The sequence below is a fragment of the Ranitomeya imitator genome, chromosome 4, assembly GCF_032444005.1.
Source record: "Ranitomeya imitator isolate aRanImi1 chromosome 4, aRanImi1.pri, whole genome shotgun sequence".
In the NCBI taxonomy this organism is placed as follows: domain Eukaryota; kingdom Metazoa; phylum Chordata; class Amphibia; order Anura; family Dendrobatidae; genus Ranitomeya; species Ranitomeya imitator.
In genome coordinates, this window is record NC_091285.1 from 66,443,696 (window position 1) to 66,460,824 (window position 17,129).

The 17,129-nt window shown below is 42.5% G+C and overlaps 1 protein-coding gene across 4 annotated transcripts in view; it reads right to left on the reverse strand.

The window, feature by feature from the left end:
* The window catches only part of LOC138675500 (F-box/LRR-repeat protein 21-like), a 93,373-nt gene that overhangs the window by 22,594 nt on the left and 53,650 nt on the right, over positions 1-17,129 (reverse strand). For 2 of the 4 annotated variants that reach the window (XM_069763798.1, XM_069763800.1), the window contains exon 2: positions 11,085-11,133. In XM_069763798.1, coding sequence (XP_069619899.1) covers positions 11,085-11,133 — 49 coding nt within the window. Of the gene's footprint in view, positions 1-2,035; positions 2,132-6,819; positions 6,862-11,084; positions 11,134-17,129 lie in introns of those variants that run through there. The other 2 variants (XM_069763797.1, XM_069763799.1) reach the window with 2 other exon arrangements.

Consider the following 17,129-nt stretch of genomic DNA (forward strand, 5'->3'; position numbering starts at 1 on the left):
AGTACACAGCAGGGCACATTTATAAGATTATCTCAGCACAGGAACATTTTTTTATAAACACATGCAATTGTGGAAACTTGTTATTCCAAGATCTATTGAGTAAAATTAACTTTTTTACATAAAACCCCCCAGAAGAATCTAAGTAGATTTCACAGACATACCCGACTACTATACTGTGTTGTGATCTGTAAATCTTTTTATGGGAATTGGATGAAGAAAAGATTGAAATCGATGGCTATAATACAGATCAGCGGAGTCAATAGCAGTTTTAAAATGGAAGTTAAATAACATTTTTAAATAGCAGCGGTATTTTTATTGTAACGTGGTAATTTATTACGGTATGTTTTTAAAGGCGATTTCAGGCTGCAATGTTTTTTGTTTAATTCTGAACATTTTTTTTGCAGATATTCCTATGGGAAAAATTCCCATAAAAAAACATCATATGGTACCTAAAAAATACCACTAGAGAGCTACAAACAAAAACATTACAGAGCAGAGATATGAAAATGTCTACAGTAAAATGTTGTCACCAAAAGCAACCAATCACCGCACAGCTTCATTTTTGAAAAGAAGAATATAAAATGAAAGCTGCACTGTGATTGGTTGGGGCAGTAAAAACCGTTTATCTTTTAGACAATTTCTACATTGGGAGCCTATCAGGCCCAATATGCTGTTAACCCCACATCTGAAGGTTAATCTGCAGGTTAACAGCGTTCCAAAGCTGCCTGGCCGCTACATTGAAAGCCTGGCTGTCGGAAGGAAATGAACAGAATGCGAGGGCTTTCAGTCATAAAGGCGCAGCTTCAGTCACTGCTCAGTACATAGTGAGGGGCAGCTGTGACCATGGCCCTGGCACTGACAGTCGGCTCAGCAACGCTTCAGTACAGAGCCAGCAGTCAGTCAGAATTAGGTTGTGTTTACAGCTAAAGCTCACTATGTACTGATCGGTGACTGAGCTCCACCCTCTATGACTGAAAGCCGGAGGACACAAGAATAAACTTCATTAGAAGTTATCCAGCACAACACTTTTAAAGCTGCGCTCCCATTAAGTTTTTTATTTCTTCTACTAAATCTGTGTATGTAGTGTAGTGTCAGTGCGTTAACATACTCACCTACCACTGCCTTCTCTAGCATCCAGCATCGTTCTTCTCCTCTTCTCAGTGACGTCACCACTCTTCAGATGACACTGAGCTCTATGTGTGAGCAATGTAGGCCCATGGATCCTCCTTTTGGCGCACCATAGATTTACATTGTAAAAGATGCTTCCGGGTCACGCATAGAGCATAGAGTGAGCCGGAGGGTCTGAAGGACGGTGACGTCGCTGAGAGGTGGAGCGGAATGGCTGCTAGATCACGGAGAAAGCGGTAGCATGAGAGTATATTAACGCACTCTACATTACATACACAATCACAGGTTTAGTTAAAAAAAAAACTTAAAGGGTCTCTGTCACCTGAATTTGGCGGGCTATGTAAATGCCCTGTTTTCGGTCCGATGGACAGTGTTTTTTCTTTTTTGCCTCCAGCTCATCCTTCCCCGCTGTCTGCAATATTTTCCGGAATTGGAGTAGGTTTCCTCCATAGTTAGCGCGTGCGCAATGCAATCTTGTCTTGCTCACGTGCAGTATGCTTGGTCCATCTTGAGGGCAAAGCCGAAAAGCATGCCGGCGCACTATGTCCCGGAACACAGATGGGCAAAGCATACTGCGCGTGCGCGAGACAAGATTGCATTGCGCAGGCGCAAACTATGGAGGACACCTACTCCAATTCCGGAAAATATTGCGGACAGCGGGGAAGGATGGGGTGGAGGCATAAAGAAGGAACAACGCCCATCGGACCGGACACAGGGCATTTACATAGCCCCCCAAATTCAGGTGACAGGGTCTCTTTAAGAGGGATTCTTTAACTTACCTAAAAAAAACAAATGCTGTAGTTCATGTTAAACTACAATAAAACAAGTGACAAACCTTGTAGTCACATCTTCCCCTATTTTCCTAGAGTAAGAAGTGCATTTCCATAATGGGAAACAAATTTCTTACCTAAAAAATGCTTCCAAGTTATAGCTTGTACTTGATGGATGAACTGAGGTAGCCGCTGCCATGGGGCATTCACCAGCATCCGTCCACTTTGACCTCCTACCTCAGCAGAATACCATAAAAACAAGCCAATCAGAATATATTAAGACTGGGACAAGACACATTTAACAGAGGCCACAACCATGCTATTAAATGCACACAAATGTCCAGGAATGGTCGCGAGGAGACAATTCAGAAATTACAAACATAAAAATGGTTAAAACAAGTAAAATAAAAAAGTGAAAAGATTTTCAATTGAATCAACGAACCAACCATTAAAGATCATATTAAATGTTGTTACAATATGTTCTGTACGATGAAGTGAATTGTGTGAGAAGAGCCTTATTCTAAACCAAGGGCCCCATTCCTTATTACAATTGTGCTTTTTGTCTAGATGTTGGTATTTTTCACCTGTTTTTTATTTGTGCCTTATTTTTCTTTTAATTTGCTCCTTTTTAACCATTTTTTGTTGTTGATTTTCCATCTACATTCGCCACTATGGGCCAAGTTTAAAGGGACGCTGTCACCTGAATTTGGAGGGAACAATCTTCAGCCAAGGCAAGATTGCCTTGTGCAGGCATGTACTACGGAGGACAGAGAATGAACTTCAATCCAATATTGCAGCCAGCATGCAGCCAGCGGGTAAGGAAAGGGTGAATCAAAAACCCCAAAACCCCGCCTCCATGGCTGAAGATTGTTCCCTCCAAATTCAGGTGACAGAGTCCCTTTAATATGCTTGGATACAACACTCTGTGAACAGCCAGCTTCTTTAGCAATGACCTTTTGTGGCTTATCCTCCTTGTAGCGGGTATCAATGACTGCCTTCTGGACATCTGTCAAATCAGCAGTCTTCCCCATGATTGTGGAGCCTACTGAAACGGACTAAGGGACCTTTTTTTTTAAAGCTTAGGAAGCCTTTGCAGGTTTTTTTGGAAATTATTCTTATTTACTATAATGACTTTTGGGTTTTCATTGGCTGTAAGCGATAATCATCAACATTAAGAGAAATAAACAATTGGAATAGATCACTCTGTCTGTAATGACCCTATATGATATATGAGTTTCACTTTTTGTGTTGAACAACTGAAATAAATTAACTTTTTGATGATATTCTAATTTAGTGAGAAGAACCTGAATCTGTTCGTAAGAAATACAGTGGGGCAAAAAAGTATTTAGTCAGTCAGCAATAGTGCAAGTTCCACCACTTAAAAAGATGAGAGGCGTCTGTAATTTACATCATAGGTAGACCTCAACTATGGGAGACAAACTGAGAAAAAAAAATCCAGAAAATCACATTGTCTGTTTTTTTAACATTTTATTTGCATATTATGGTGGAAAATAAGTATTTGGTCAGAAACAAACAATCAAGATTTCTGGCTCTCACAGACCTGTAACTTCTTCTTTAAGAGTCTCCTCTTTCCTTCACTCATTACCTGTAGTAATGGCACCTGTTTAAACTTGTTATCAGTATAAAAAGACACCTGTGCACACCCTCAAACAGTCTGACTCCAAACTCCACTATGGTGAAGACCAAAGAGCTGTCAAAGGACACCAGAAACAAAATTGTAGCCCTGCACCAGGCTGGGAAGACTGAATCTGCAATAGCCAACCAGCTTGGAGTGAAGAAATCAACAGCGGGAGCAATAATTAGAAAATGGAAGACATACAAGACCACTGATAATCTCCCTCGATCTGGGGCTCCACGCAAAATCCCACTACGTGGGGTCAGAATGATCACAAGAACGGTGAGCAAAAATCCCAGAACCACGCGGGGGGACCTAGTGAATGAACTGCAGAGATCTGGGACCAATGTAACAAGGCCTACCATAAGTAACACACTACGCCACCATGGACTCAGATCCTGCAGTGCCAGACGTGTCCCACTGCTTAAGCCAGTACATGTCCGGGCCCGTCTGAAGTTTGCTAGAGAGCATTTGCATGATCCGGAGGAGTTTTGGGAGAATGTCCTAAGGTCTGATGAAACCAAACTGGAACTGTTTGGTAGAAACACAACTTGTCGTGTTTGGAGGAAAAAGAATATTGAGGTGCATCCATCAAACACCATACCTACTGTAAAGCATGGTGGTGGAAACATCATGCTTTGGGGCTGTTTCTCTGCAAAGGGGCCAGGACGACTGATCCGGGTACATGAAAGAATGAATGGGGCCATGTATCGTGAGATTTTGAGTTTTGAGTGCAAACCTCCTTCCATCAGCAAGGGCATTGAAGATGAAACGTGGCTGGGTCTTTCAACATGACAATGATCCAAAGCACACCGCCAGGGCAACGAAGGAGTGGCTTCGTAAGAAGCATTTCAAGGTCCTGGAGTGGCCTAGCCAGTCCCCAGATCTCAACCCTATAGAAAACCTTTGGAGGGAGTTGAAAGTTCGTGTTGCCAAGCGAAAAGCCAAAAACATCACTGCTCTAGAGGAGATCTGCATGGAGGAATGGGCCAACATACCAACAACAGTGTGTGGCAACCTTGTGAAGACTTACAGAAAACGTTTGACCTCTGTCATTGCCAACAAAGGATATATTACAAAGTATTGAGATGAAATTTTGTTTCTGACCAAATACTTATTTTCCACCATAATATGCAAATAAAACGTTAAAAAAAACAGACAATGTGATTTTCTGGATTTTTTTTCTCAGTTTGTCTCCCATAGTTGAGGTCTACCTATGATGTAAATTATAGACGCCTCTCATCTTTTTAAGTGGTGGAACTTGCACTATTGCTGACTGACTAAATACTTTTTTGCCCCACTGTATCTGCATTTAGGTGACAATTTTGCTTTCTATTTTTCAATGAAGTCGACGACTCAATACAAAATAATACTATAGTAGAAATAGCAATCACCGGTGCTTGTAGAATTAGGACTCCAAGCTATTTTTATCTCAAAAGGTTGCATTATTAACCCCAAAAAAGCCTTTTCTAACTGAGTGTCCCAATTAGACTTTGGCATTGTGTGTCTATAAAAAATAATGTGAAGGAGAAGCAGACATTGAAAAATGAATCACGACCTCGACCTAATTACCAAGCACAAGACCTGGCATGTAAAATTTCACTTGCTCATGATGCAAAGAGAATGAGCAAGTCTCTCATGGCTTTCATTATTACCATGTATCTGACAAAATGGTTTAAATCTGAAGATTAATGTCTCTCATGAAATTGTTCTTTGTATTAAATCAAATGGGCTTATAATAAAATGACCTATTACATAAAACTGATGTCATCATTTCAAACATTTATCTACTGTGAGCTAAAAAAAATGCAAGTCGTCTGTTACATGAAAACGATGCAGACCAGATCCCAAACTAGACCCCATAAATTGACAACTGACCTTCTTTAAAAATATAGATCCTTCCTAACATAGACTTGATGTTCACCTAATACGGACACTATCCCACCACCTTTAATACAGACCCGGGCTTGAAATATAGAACCAGAGCCTTCTCCATATACTGTCATCCCAGTCCATATGCGTGTACAGGCTTATGTGTATGGGGGCCTTTGACAGTTGATTATCGTCGGAGGATTCAGAATGTCTGATTTCAGACTGCCAATCCTTTTGTTTTCGTAGACATATGCCACCATGTCTGGTTGTGGCTCTTAAAGAACTCAGTTGAGCAAGTGCTCCTGTGTATGGAAGAACTAGACCAAACGACTAGCGGCCATACAATCAACCAAACCAATGTTCGGCCCTAGATGGATTTTGGCCGAACAGTGGTTTGGTCAAATGTTTGGCCACTAGTCGTTTCGTCCTAGATGGTGTATGGGGGCTTTACATTCCACATTCAGTAACAACTTTGACCCTGATGGAACTAGGAAGGGTACTGTATTCTCTAAATTGGGTGCTCTGGAAAGAAGGTGTTAAAACAACCTTTTATAGATTGTAGTAATGCTATCAACAGCCCCGACTGCAGAGTTTAGAACCTTTAACTCTATCTTTTCTAGTTTTCAAAGTTTAGATGAAACATTGGGGACAGGTCTCTTCTATCAGCCCTCACACTTCGATCATGGCGGTCCAATGCTTTACTATGGCAGCCAGGGACCTAACCAAGTCTACAATTAGGCAAACCCTATAGTTTGTCAGCCAGTCCCCCATTCCAATACTATATATTTCAATGATTTATCTAATCAATCACATGATCACTGTAGAAGTGTCTTAAGGGCAGACAAAAAAAGTTTAACAAAGAATAAAAAAAATCTTACTCAAGTCAAAAACCTTTAAACAAATGTTAAAATAGTTCACTGTAAAAACAGATATATGCCACTGCCACAATCATAATGTAATGCAAAATAAAATTACAATTTCTTATTTGACTGCAAGGCTGATCAAGAGAATGAAGAGTATTTTTAAAACGAGCTACATTACAAAGTTGCTTGTCTTTACAAGAATTTCAGTTTTATCTATTTGTGAGTGTGAGAAAGTCACTTTAACATGACATTTTAACCCCACGGTGAAATACCAAACACTCCTCAGCAGAAAAATGTAATAAAAAATAATAAACCCAACCCCAATAGTACCATTGAATATACCACTCATTCTGCATCAAATATGCTTGATCACACCTATATCAATGAAAAGAAAAAAAAATTGTGTCTTGAAAAGTGACAATGAAAAAAAAAATGTTTTGGTCATTAAGATTTAAAACATGTGTGGGTAAAGGGATTTTACTCTATTTTGAAAGTTACTTTGTATCAAATCCATGTTTGATAGTTAATATAAAATTAAACCTGCACTCACCTCCCGGACCGGTGATGATTCTCCTCACTGGCCACCGTGTCTCCTGACGTAAACAATGTCACCTGATGGCTGCAGCCTTCACATTCCATGTAAACAGGAGTTTCCTGTTCCGATGAAATGCAAAGATTGCAACTGTCACAGCTGCTGGGCGGTAATGTGACATTGTTTATGCAGGAGACTGGTGGGGGATATTGGGCCCAGAGAAGTCGGGCAGCGTTGGTCCAGTACATGAGTACAGTTTGGGATCATACATCATAACGTTTAAAGTGAAAATCTTTTGAGCTACCACCACCACCCAGCCTTTGTAACCCACGAGTTACCGTGGTCAGAAAGTAGCCACTGTGGAATATAAGGAATCTGACAGAGAGAGCCCTCACTTTGTCACCTAATTAGACCCACCACAATGCAAATGTGAGGTGCCGACAGGTTGCCATGGCAACACAAGCTTAATAATTAGTGATGAGCGAAAGGGCTCAGATAAGGTGTTATCCAAGAATGCTCCTGTGCTATCCGAGTGTCTTCGGTGTGCTCGAATAATATATTCGAGTCCCCGTGGCTGTTCGACAGCCACAACACATGCCTAACAAGCAGGGAATTATTATTCGAGCACGCCGAAGACACTCTGTTAGCTCAGAAAACACCCTATCAGAGCATGTTCAATGATCACTATTAAAGGGAATCTGTCACCCCAAAATTGGCCTATAAACTAAGGCCACCGCCATCAAGGGCTTAGCTACAGCATTCTGTAATGCTGTAGAAAACCCCCCGATGTAACCTGAAAGATAAGAAAAACAGGTTATATTATACTCACCCAGGGGCGGTCCCTGTTCATTTCAGGTCCAATGGGCTTTGCGGTCCGGGTCCGGCGCCTCCTATCTTCATACAATGTCGTCCTCTTCTTGTCTTTCTGCAGCGGCTCTGGCGCAGGCGTACTTTATCTGCTCTGTTGAGGGCAGAGCAAAGTACTGCAGTGCGCAGGCGCCGGACCTCTCTGACCTTTCCCGGCGCCTGCGCACTGCAGTACTTTGCTCTGCCCTCAACAGGGCAGACAAAGTACGCCTGCGCAGGAGCCGCGGTAGGAAGAAAAGAAGAGGACGACATCGTATGAAGATGAGAGGCGCCGAACCCACACTAACTTGTTTTTCTTATCTTTCAGGATACATCAGGGGCTTATCTACAGCATTACAGAATGCTGTAGATAAGCCCCTGATGTCGGTGGCCTAAAGGTACATTTACACTAAACGACTTACCAACGATCACGACCAGCGATACGACCTGGCCGTGATCGTTGGTAAGTCGTTGTGTGGTCGCTGGAGAGCTGTCACACAGACAGCTCTCCAGCGACCAACGATCAGGGGAACGACTTCGGCATCGTTGAAACTGTCTTCAACGATGTTGAAGTCCCCCTGCAGCACCCGGGTAACCAGGGTAAACATCGGGTTACTAAAAAACACTACATACTCATATTCTGATGTCTGTCACGTCCCCTGCCGGCGTCCACAGGGTTAAAACTGTTTTCAGCAAGAGCGCTGCTAATGCACGCGCTGCTGCCAAGAGTTTCCCTGCACTGAGTGTGTCAGCGCCGGCCATAAAGCAGAGCACAGCGCTGTGCTCTGCTTTACGGCCGGCGCTGACACAGTGGACGCCGGGGGACGTGACAGACATCAGAATGTGAGTATGTAGTGTTCTTTTTTAACTTTTACAATGGTAACCAGGGTAAATATCGGGTTACTAAGCGCGGCCCTGCGCTTAGTAACCCGATATTTACCCTGGTTACAAGTGAACACATCGCTGGATCGGCGTCACACGCGCCGATCCAGCGATAACAGCGGGTGATCAGCGACCAAAAAATGGTCCTGATCATTCCCCAAGGACCAACGATCTCCCAGCAGGGGCCTGATCGTTGGTCGCTGTCACACATAATGAGATCGTTAGCGGGATCGTTGCTACGTCACCAAAAGCGTGACGTTGTAACGATATCGTTGACGATATCGTTATGTGTGACGGTACTCTTAGTTTATAGGCCAATTTTGGGGTGACAGATTCCCTTTAATAATGTCTTCTGGGTCTGCCAAATTCAGAAGCATATTATATCCTGCCACATGTGGGGTAGAATAGGCTACCAGCCAGTATTATACCGACAGGCAAAGATAGTACTCTGAACTACAATATAGTGCAGTGTATTAGAAAAGAAATAAACAGATTGCAGGTACAGATCTCTTGTGGGACTAAAAAAATCTAAACAGTTTTTTTAGTTTAAAAATAATCCCTTTTTAATAAATAAATGGTTTTTTTGGTGAAAAAACTATAAAAGTACTCTTGCATGGAGAGTAGTGTGAAAAAAAACAGACCCAGAATCGTTGTTTTTTTTTACTCTTGCCTCAAAAATATTTACACAAAATGTGATCAAAAACTAAAATGCATCTAAAAAAATAGTAGCAATAAAACTACTGCTTGTTCAGCAAAAAACAAGCCCAAAGGCCCAGTTCACACGTTCAGTATTTCACATCAGAACTTATAAGCCAAAACCAGGAGTGGGTGATAAATACAAAATACTTTTCCTGTGATTGTTCTTCTGATTTTGGCTTATAAATACTAATCAAATACTGAATGTGTGAATGTGGCCTTATGTAGCTTTGTAAACTGCAAAGAGAAATCAAACTGTAACTCTAATAAAAATGTGGTGACCAAAAAAATAAAAATAAAAAAAAGTCATGTCAATTATATCTCTATAATTATATTGACCAGTAGAATTCTGTTAGTTTGTCAAGTATACAGCACAGAGAATGATGCAAAAAACAAACAATTTAAGATTTTTTAAATAATCCATACTCCCAAAAATGGAATAAAAAGTAATAAAAAAATTCATAAGTACCCCAAAATAGTAATACAAATTCCAGCTTGTCTCAGTACCCCCCCAAAAAAACAAGCCCTTACATAGCTTCATTGACAGAAAAAAAATCAATAGGTCTGAGAATAGCATGACATAAAACAAAATAAACCTACATAAATTTGGTATCACCATAATCGTACTGACCTAAAATGAAAACACTTTATTTTTCTAGCACAGTGAATAACGTGAAATTTAAAATGTTAAAAAATGGCAGAATTGCTGTTTTTTCTATTCCTCTTACTATTATTTCACTTTTGTGCACTCAAAGTGAATCTTAAGGCAAACTTCAAACTTTCCAGCTCGATCTGACATCGGGGATGGAGAGAGGTACCTGAACTGTAGGCTAGCTAGAGCGAAACACCCCTTTAAGGCTTCTTTCACACTTCCGTCAGTACGCGGCCGTTACAAAGCGTCGGCGTGACGTACCGATGGACGTTGTGAAAATTCGGCACAACGTGGGCAATGGATGCAGTTTTTCAACTTCTAAAGTCCTGGAGAGGAGGGGGTGGAGTTCCGGCCGCGCATGCGCGGTAGGAATTGCAGGATCCGACGTACGAAAAAACGTTCCCTTGAATGTTTTTTCGATACGACGGTCCGCCAAAAGACGAAGCATCCAGTGCACGACGGACGCGATGTATGGCCATACGTCGCAATCTGTCGGCAATACAAGTCTAAGGGCAAAAAAACGCATCCTGCGGGCATCTTTGCAGGATGCATTTTTTGCACAGAATGACGCATTGCGACGGACAGCAAAAGACTGAAGTGTGAAAGAGGCCTAAGCCACCTCCGTGTGCAGGGTGTCCGATAGTTCTCACCTCAGTATTGCCCAGTGCCTCCATCCGAATCTTGCTGGAAGGTGCCACTTATAAACATTCATCATGTAAAAAATGCCCTGGTGTTGTGAGTGTGTATAGATGATGGACAGGGGCTTCCCGAGAAGACACCCCTACATTCCCTTCGGTCATGTGCACACGTTTAGTATTTTGGTCAGTTTTTTACCTCAGTATTACCTCATGGGGCAAAATGTACTCTGTTCCTGTTGTTTTTATGAAATATCTGTCTTTTCAAACAGGCACATACACATTTTCAGAAAACACTGTCATTGTAGTCCTTTGTTAAGGTTTGTCTGAATGCTATTTTTATAGTGTGAACAAGGCCTTAGTAACTGCACTGCAAGATAGAACTGACAGCCTATAAATCCAGTGAAATGAACCATAAGACAGACCTCCCCACCAGAAAAAAATATAGAATATTATTTTCATTAATAAACATACTCTACGTTACAACCCACAACGTAATCATAGACTTGGAAAAAAAAAATATGGCGCAGAGTCCAGCTGTATCCCTCACAACTGCTTATAGATGAACTTACCGGTAAGCCAAGTTCTCACTCTCTTTCTGTAAGAGATCACCGGTGGATTCTGGAAGATAAAATGGCACACCAATAAACTGTAGCAAATAGATATATTATGTTTTTTTTCTGTATACGGTAATTTAGGACATAGAAGTGCTGGAGAATTCCCCAAAAATCAGAATTCGGGAAAAATCTACATTACTCCGCATGCAAAATATTTGTCATTAATATTGGTATATACGCTGCTCAAAAAAATAAAGGGAACACTTAAACAGCAGAATATAACTCCAACTAAATCAAACTTCTGTGAAATCAAACTGCCCACTTAGGAAGCAACACTGTTTGACAATCAGTTTCACATGCTGTTGTGCAAATGTAATAGACAACAGATCGAAATTATTGGCAATTATCAAGAAACCCTCAATAAAGGAGTGGTTCTGCAGGTGGGGACCACAGACTACATATCAGTACCAATGCTTTCTGGCTGATGTTTTGGTCACTTTTGAATGTTGGTTGTGCTTTCACACTTGTGGTATCATGTGACGGACTCTACAACCCACACAAGTGGCTCAGGTAGTGCAGCTCATCCGGGATGGCACATCAATGCGAGCTGTGGCAAGAAGGTTTGCTGTGTCTGTCAGCATAGTGTCCAGAGGCTGGAGATGCTACCAGGAGACAGGCCAGTACACCAGGAGATGTGGAGGGGGCCGATGGAGGGCAACAACCCAGAAGCAGGACCGCTACCTCAGCCTTTGTGCAAGGAGGAACAGGAGGAGCCCTGCAAAATGACCTCCAGCAGGCCACAAATGTGCATGTGTCTGCACAAACGGTTAGAAACCGACTCCATGAGGACGGTCTGAGTGCCCGACGTCCACAGATGGGGGTTGTGCTTACAGCCGAACACCATGCAAATCTGATTTTCCACTTTGATTTTGAGTATCATTCCAAATCCAGACCTCCATGGAATATTCATTTTCATTTACATTAATCATTTTTATATTTAATTGTTCTCAACACATTCCACTATGTAATGAATAAAGATTTGCAACTGACATATTTCATTCAGTGATATCTAGGATGTGGGATTTTAGTTTTCTCTTTATTTTTTTTAGCAGTGTGTAATATCTATTCATCCATCCATCCATACACTTACGGTATATCTCATGATTACCAACAGTATAACATAAAGAGAAACTGTCATTGTCATTTTTACTTAATAAATCAAATAAAAAATGACCTATCTAGGAAAAGTAATCCTCTTTAAAACAATCATTTACCAATAAGCCAACTCTAAGGCTATGTGCACACGTTGCGGATTTGCCTGCGGATTCTCAGCAGTTTTCCATCCGGTTTACAGTACCATGTAAACCTATGGAAAACAAAATCCGCAGTGCACATGGTGCGGAAAATACCATGCGGAAACGCTGCGGTTATTTTCCGCAGCATGTAAATTCTTTGTGCGGATTCCGCAGCGTTTTACACCTGCTCCTCAATACGAATCTGCAGGTGTTAAAACGCAGGTGAAATCCGCACAAAAAAAACGCTGGAAATCTGTGGTAAATCCGAGGGTAATTCGCAGGTATTTACCTGCGGATTTTTCAAAAAACTGAGCGTAAAAATCCGGACAGAAATCCACAACATGGGCACATAGCCTTAGGGTAGGTTTACACAATTGTAAGAAAAATCAACATGTCCAATAATATCTAGGGCACTTCATCAAAATGTGACAACATATCCCACATCATTAAATGTATGGGACAAAGAAGAGATCCCAATCCATATAGAGAAATTCATCAATTTTTATTAATCAAACCAAAAAGCAATAAACAACCATAAAAAAACAATAACAAAAAAAATAATAAAAAGCAAAAGCAGGCGTCGAAACGCGCGTCGGGGTGAGGGGACGCCAGGACCATCCACACCTCAGGTAATTATTAACCTCCATATTCTGCCACATATTTCTATATTATCAGGGCATACTAGGTAAAAACATTGGTGTGCATACTGATGGAGATTATGTGATTATCCTTAGAGATAGATCTCCCACGTCCCTGGTTGATATTTAAGCCTGATTACTTATTATTTTTTGGTGAGGAGGCAGAATAGGTTGCGGTTTTGGAAAGAAATATAACATTTATAAAGGTCTTTCATATGAATAATTATGTATTAACACTATATACCACCAATCTGTGGATATAAAAATTGTCTGTAAAAATTGTCTGTATTTATTATTGTTGACCTTTTTGTGTGTGGGGAATAATCTGACGTCCCCTAGATGGCATTTTGCTTTTTTATTATTGTTTTTTATGGTTGTTTATTGTTTTTTGGCTTGATTAATAAAAATTGATGAATTTCTCTATATGGATTGGGATCTCTTCTTTGTCCCATACATTCAATTGTAAGAAAAAGTCATTATCATACAGAAATCTCTAAAGTTTTTTTTCTCCCTTGACATCCGTGTATAGTCCATATGTAATCCAGTAATCTGCACTAACCCATTAAATAACATTGGTCCTTGTGCTGTTTGTTTCTTTACGAACAGCACACGGACTGAAAATACACTTGCGTAAACGAGTCCTCAAAAGAACACAAGGTTTAAAGGGAACCTGTCACCCCGTTTTTTGAGATTGAGCTATAAATACTGTTAAATAGGGCCTGCGCTGTGTGTTACTATAGTGTATGTAGTGTACCCCGATTCCCCACCTATGCTGAGAAATAACTTACCAAAGTCGCCGTTTTCGCCTGTCAATCAGGCTGGTCAGGTCGGGAGGGCGTGTTCACAGCGCTGGTTCTTCCTCAGCTTTACGTTGGTGGCGTAGTGGCGTAGTGGTGAACAAGCAGCGCGCGATCTGCGCTGTCATCCCTTTCGTCGGTGGGGGCGGCCATCTTCCTGGGGCCGCGCGTGCGCAGATCGAGTGCTCTGCTGCACGGGGCTTCAGGAAAATGGCCGCGGCATGCCGCGCGTGCGCATTAGAGATCGCGGCGGCCATTTTCCCAAAGCCGAGTTTGCATCTCGGCTTTGGGAAAATGGCCGCCGCGATCTCTAATGCGCACGCGCGGCATCCCGCGGCCATTTTCCTGAAGCCCCGTGCAGCAGAGCACTCGATCTGCGCACGCGCGGCCCCAGGAAGATGGCCGCCCCCACCGACGAAAGGGATGACAGCGCAGATCGCGCACTGCTTGTTCACCACTACGCCACTACGCCACCAACGTAAAGCTGAGGAAGAACCAGCGCTGTGAACACGCCCTCCCGACCTGACCAGCCTGATTGACAGGCGAAAACGGCGACTTTGGTAAGTTATTTCTCAGCATAGGTGGGGAATCGGGGTACACTACATACACTATAGTAACACACAGCGCAGGCCCTATTTAACAGTATTTATAGCTCAATCTCAAAAAACGGGGTGACAGGTTCCCTTTAATTAACGAAGCGAAAATGAAACTGAGACTTCCTAAAGGCTCATTCTCGCTACTTCAATTGACCACAGAGGGCAGCACTTGTATGCAGGGATGTAGCGCGTTTTGAGAATTTGTGCCATTTTTCAGTATGCTCGCTGCAGTTTTCAAATTTACCATAGAGGGCAAAGGCTTATGTCGGGTGGGTGGCCACTGGGACATGTGAAAGTCGACAGTTCTTTGAGCTGGCTGTCAAGCTGACAGCCGGCTCAGTGAAGCTGCAGCACGCTGTCTCCCAGAATTCAATTGTACTCGCGTCTGAAAGAAGTTCTGACCGCTGGGTTAGAGTGAAGTCAGCAGCGTGATCAGGCCATGTGATCACATTGCTGACATCACTCGCCGATGCAGAGACCATTGGTGGTAAGTGCTTCGCCAGTCGTTACACTGGCTGCCCATTCATTACAGGATACAATTCAAAGTACTTGTTCTCACCCACAAAGCTCTCCACAGTGCAGCACCCCCTTACATCTCCTCCCTCATTTCTGTCTATCGGCCTAGCCGACCACTGCGCTCTGCAAACGACTTTCGACTAACCTCTGCACTAATCCGTATCTCCCACTCCCGACTACAAGACTTCTCCCGTGCTGCACCAATCCTCTGGAATGCTCTACCCCAAGATATTAGGACCATCCACAACTTGCATAGTTTTAGGCGCTCCCTCAAAACTCATTTGTTCAGAGCGGCCTATCACGTTCCCTAATCAAACTCATTTTATGTTTGTGTGTGTGTAGCCCATTCAGTATCTCCATCTACCCCCACCCCCTGAAGATGGCTGGACCATCATTGTAAATACATCATTGTAAATACACACCTGTACTTTGTATCTCCCCCACCTCATTGTAGATTGTAAGCTCTCACGAGCAGGGTTGTCTTATTTTGTCTTATTTTGCTTTATTACTGTATTGTTAACATTGTTACCTATGACTGTTGTGTTTGAAACTGTTAAACTGTAAAGCGCTGCGGAATATGTTGGCGCTATATAAATAAAGATTATTATTTGTTCTGTCTCCGCCATCTAATATTGTTACCCTGATTATTTGCTTGCATAATTGCAGTTTCCTCAGTATACAGTATTGATATATTCATGCCTTTATTCATCTGTGATGCTTTGGCTCCCTCTAGCGGTCAGAGTTATGTTGGCAGTTCAATCTTGTTTTTGTATTATCCATGTCTGATTCTCCTCCTCCTTTGCAATGCATTATGGTAGCTCAGCCTCCATTTCCCTCCATTTTTCCTTTCACTTTCTTCGGTTTGCCTTCAAGGAAAGACGCTTCACTTCATCCCCCTTGCGATTGCATTGCCGGTATGTCTTTATGCTTCCTATAGATATTTCTGCTCTATATTAGCTTAGTTTAACCAGTTGTACTCCTAGTTTAGTCACTAGCTTTCTAAATGTTATGCATAATGTATATCATGTGTATTATGTATCTTCTATGCCATGCACTGATTCTATGTATATCATTGTTCACAGTTTCACCGCATCAATATAGCACTACGTTTAATAAAGCACAGACTCAACCACAGTCTCCTTATTGGACCCCGGTATAGCGGTTTAGCTGACTGTATAGCTACGTATGAGCCTGCCTCAGCTAGTGAGGACAGAACAGTGAAACGGCAATCATCCAACTAGTGGGATTCATCAGTGAAACGGCAGCCATCCAGCTAGTGGGATTCAAGTCACCGGCTACTCAGAGACTAAATACAGCTGCAGCAATCTCTGCACAGCCAAGCACTTTCCCAAGACACCATGTCTCACAAATCACATAGGACAAGATCTGTTACTTCCGTCTCCTCAAAGACAACATCCATCAGCAGCGCAGTCGCCATTGCCCGCGCAAATGCTGAAGCCGCCAAAATACGAGCGAGCTTTGCTGACCAAGAGATGCAACTTAAATTAGAAAAAGCACACCTAGATGACGAAGAGAGAAGGTCACTCTTAGAGAGATACGAGCAAGAGAGAAGGTCGCGCTTAGAGAGAGACGAGCAAGAGAGAAGGTCGCGCTTAGAGAGAGATGAGCAAGAGAGAAGAATGCAGTTAGAGAGAGCCGACCAAGAGAGAAGAATGCAGTTAGAGAGAGCCGACCAAGAGAGAAGAACGCAGTTAGAGAAGGCACGTGTGGATGCCGCCTTAGAAAGCCTAGCAGCAAAAAGGGAAGCTGCCGCAGCCCTCGCCAAAGCAGTACGTCGAGTCTGGAGTTTCCACTGCAAGACTCACCACAACGCACATCTCAGTATGTTAATGACCTTCCTGATCCAAACTATAACCCTGAACCAGTACCAAAACCAGAATACGACACCTCCAGCGAAGTGAGCGAGAGTCGTCACGAGGCTCAGGACAGAAACAAACTTGAAAATGTGAGGCAAAACAACTCTGCTAATGACTACCTTGCCCCTCATCAGGTAACCAACGTGGATCACCCTGCTGACACACCGTACATCAAACCGAAGCATTACGATACCGGCTGGCGCCACCATGAGGACACTAACAGGTACGAACGCACCTCACATCACTATCAGGGCGACCCATCACGAGTATACTCTGCTGACAACCGATTCACGACAGAATTTGCCAAGTTCTTCACACGACGTGAACTGGTTGCCAAGGGA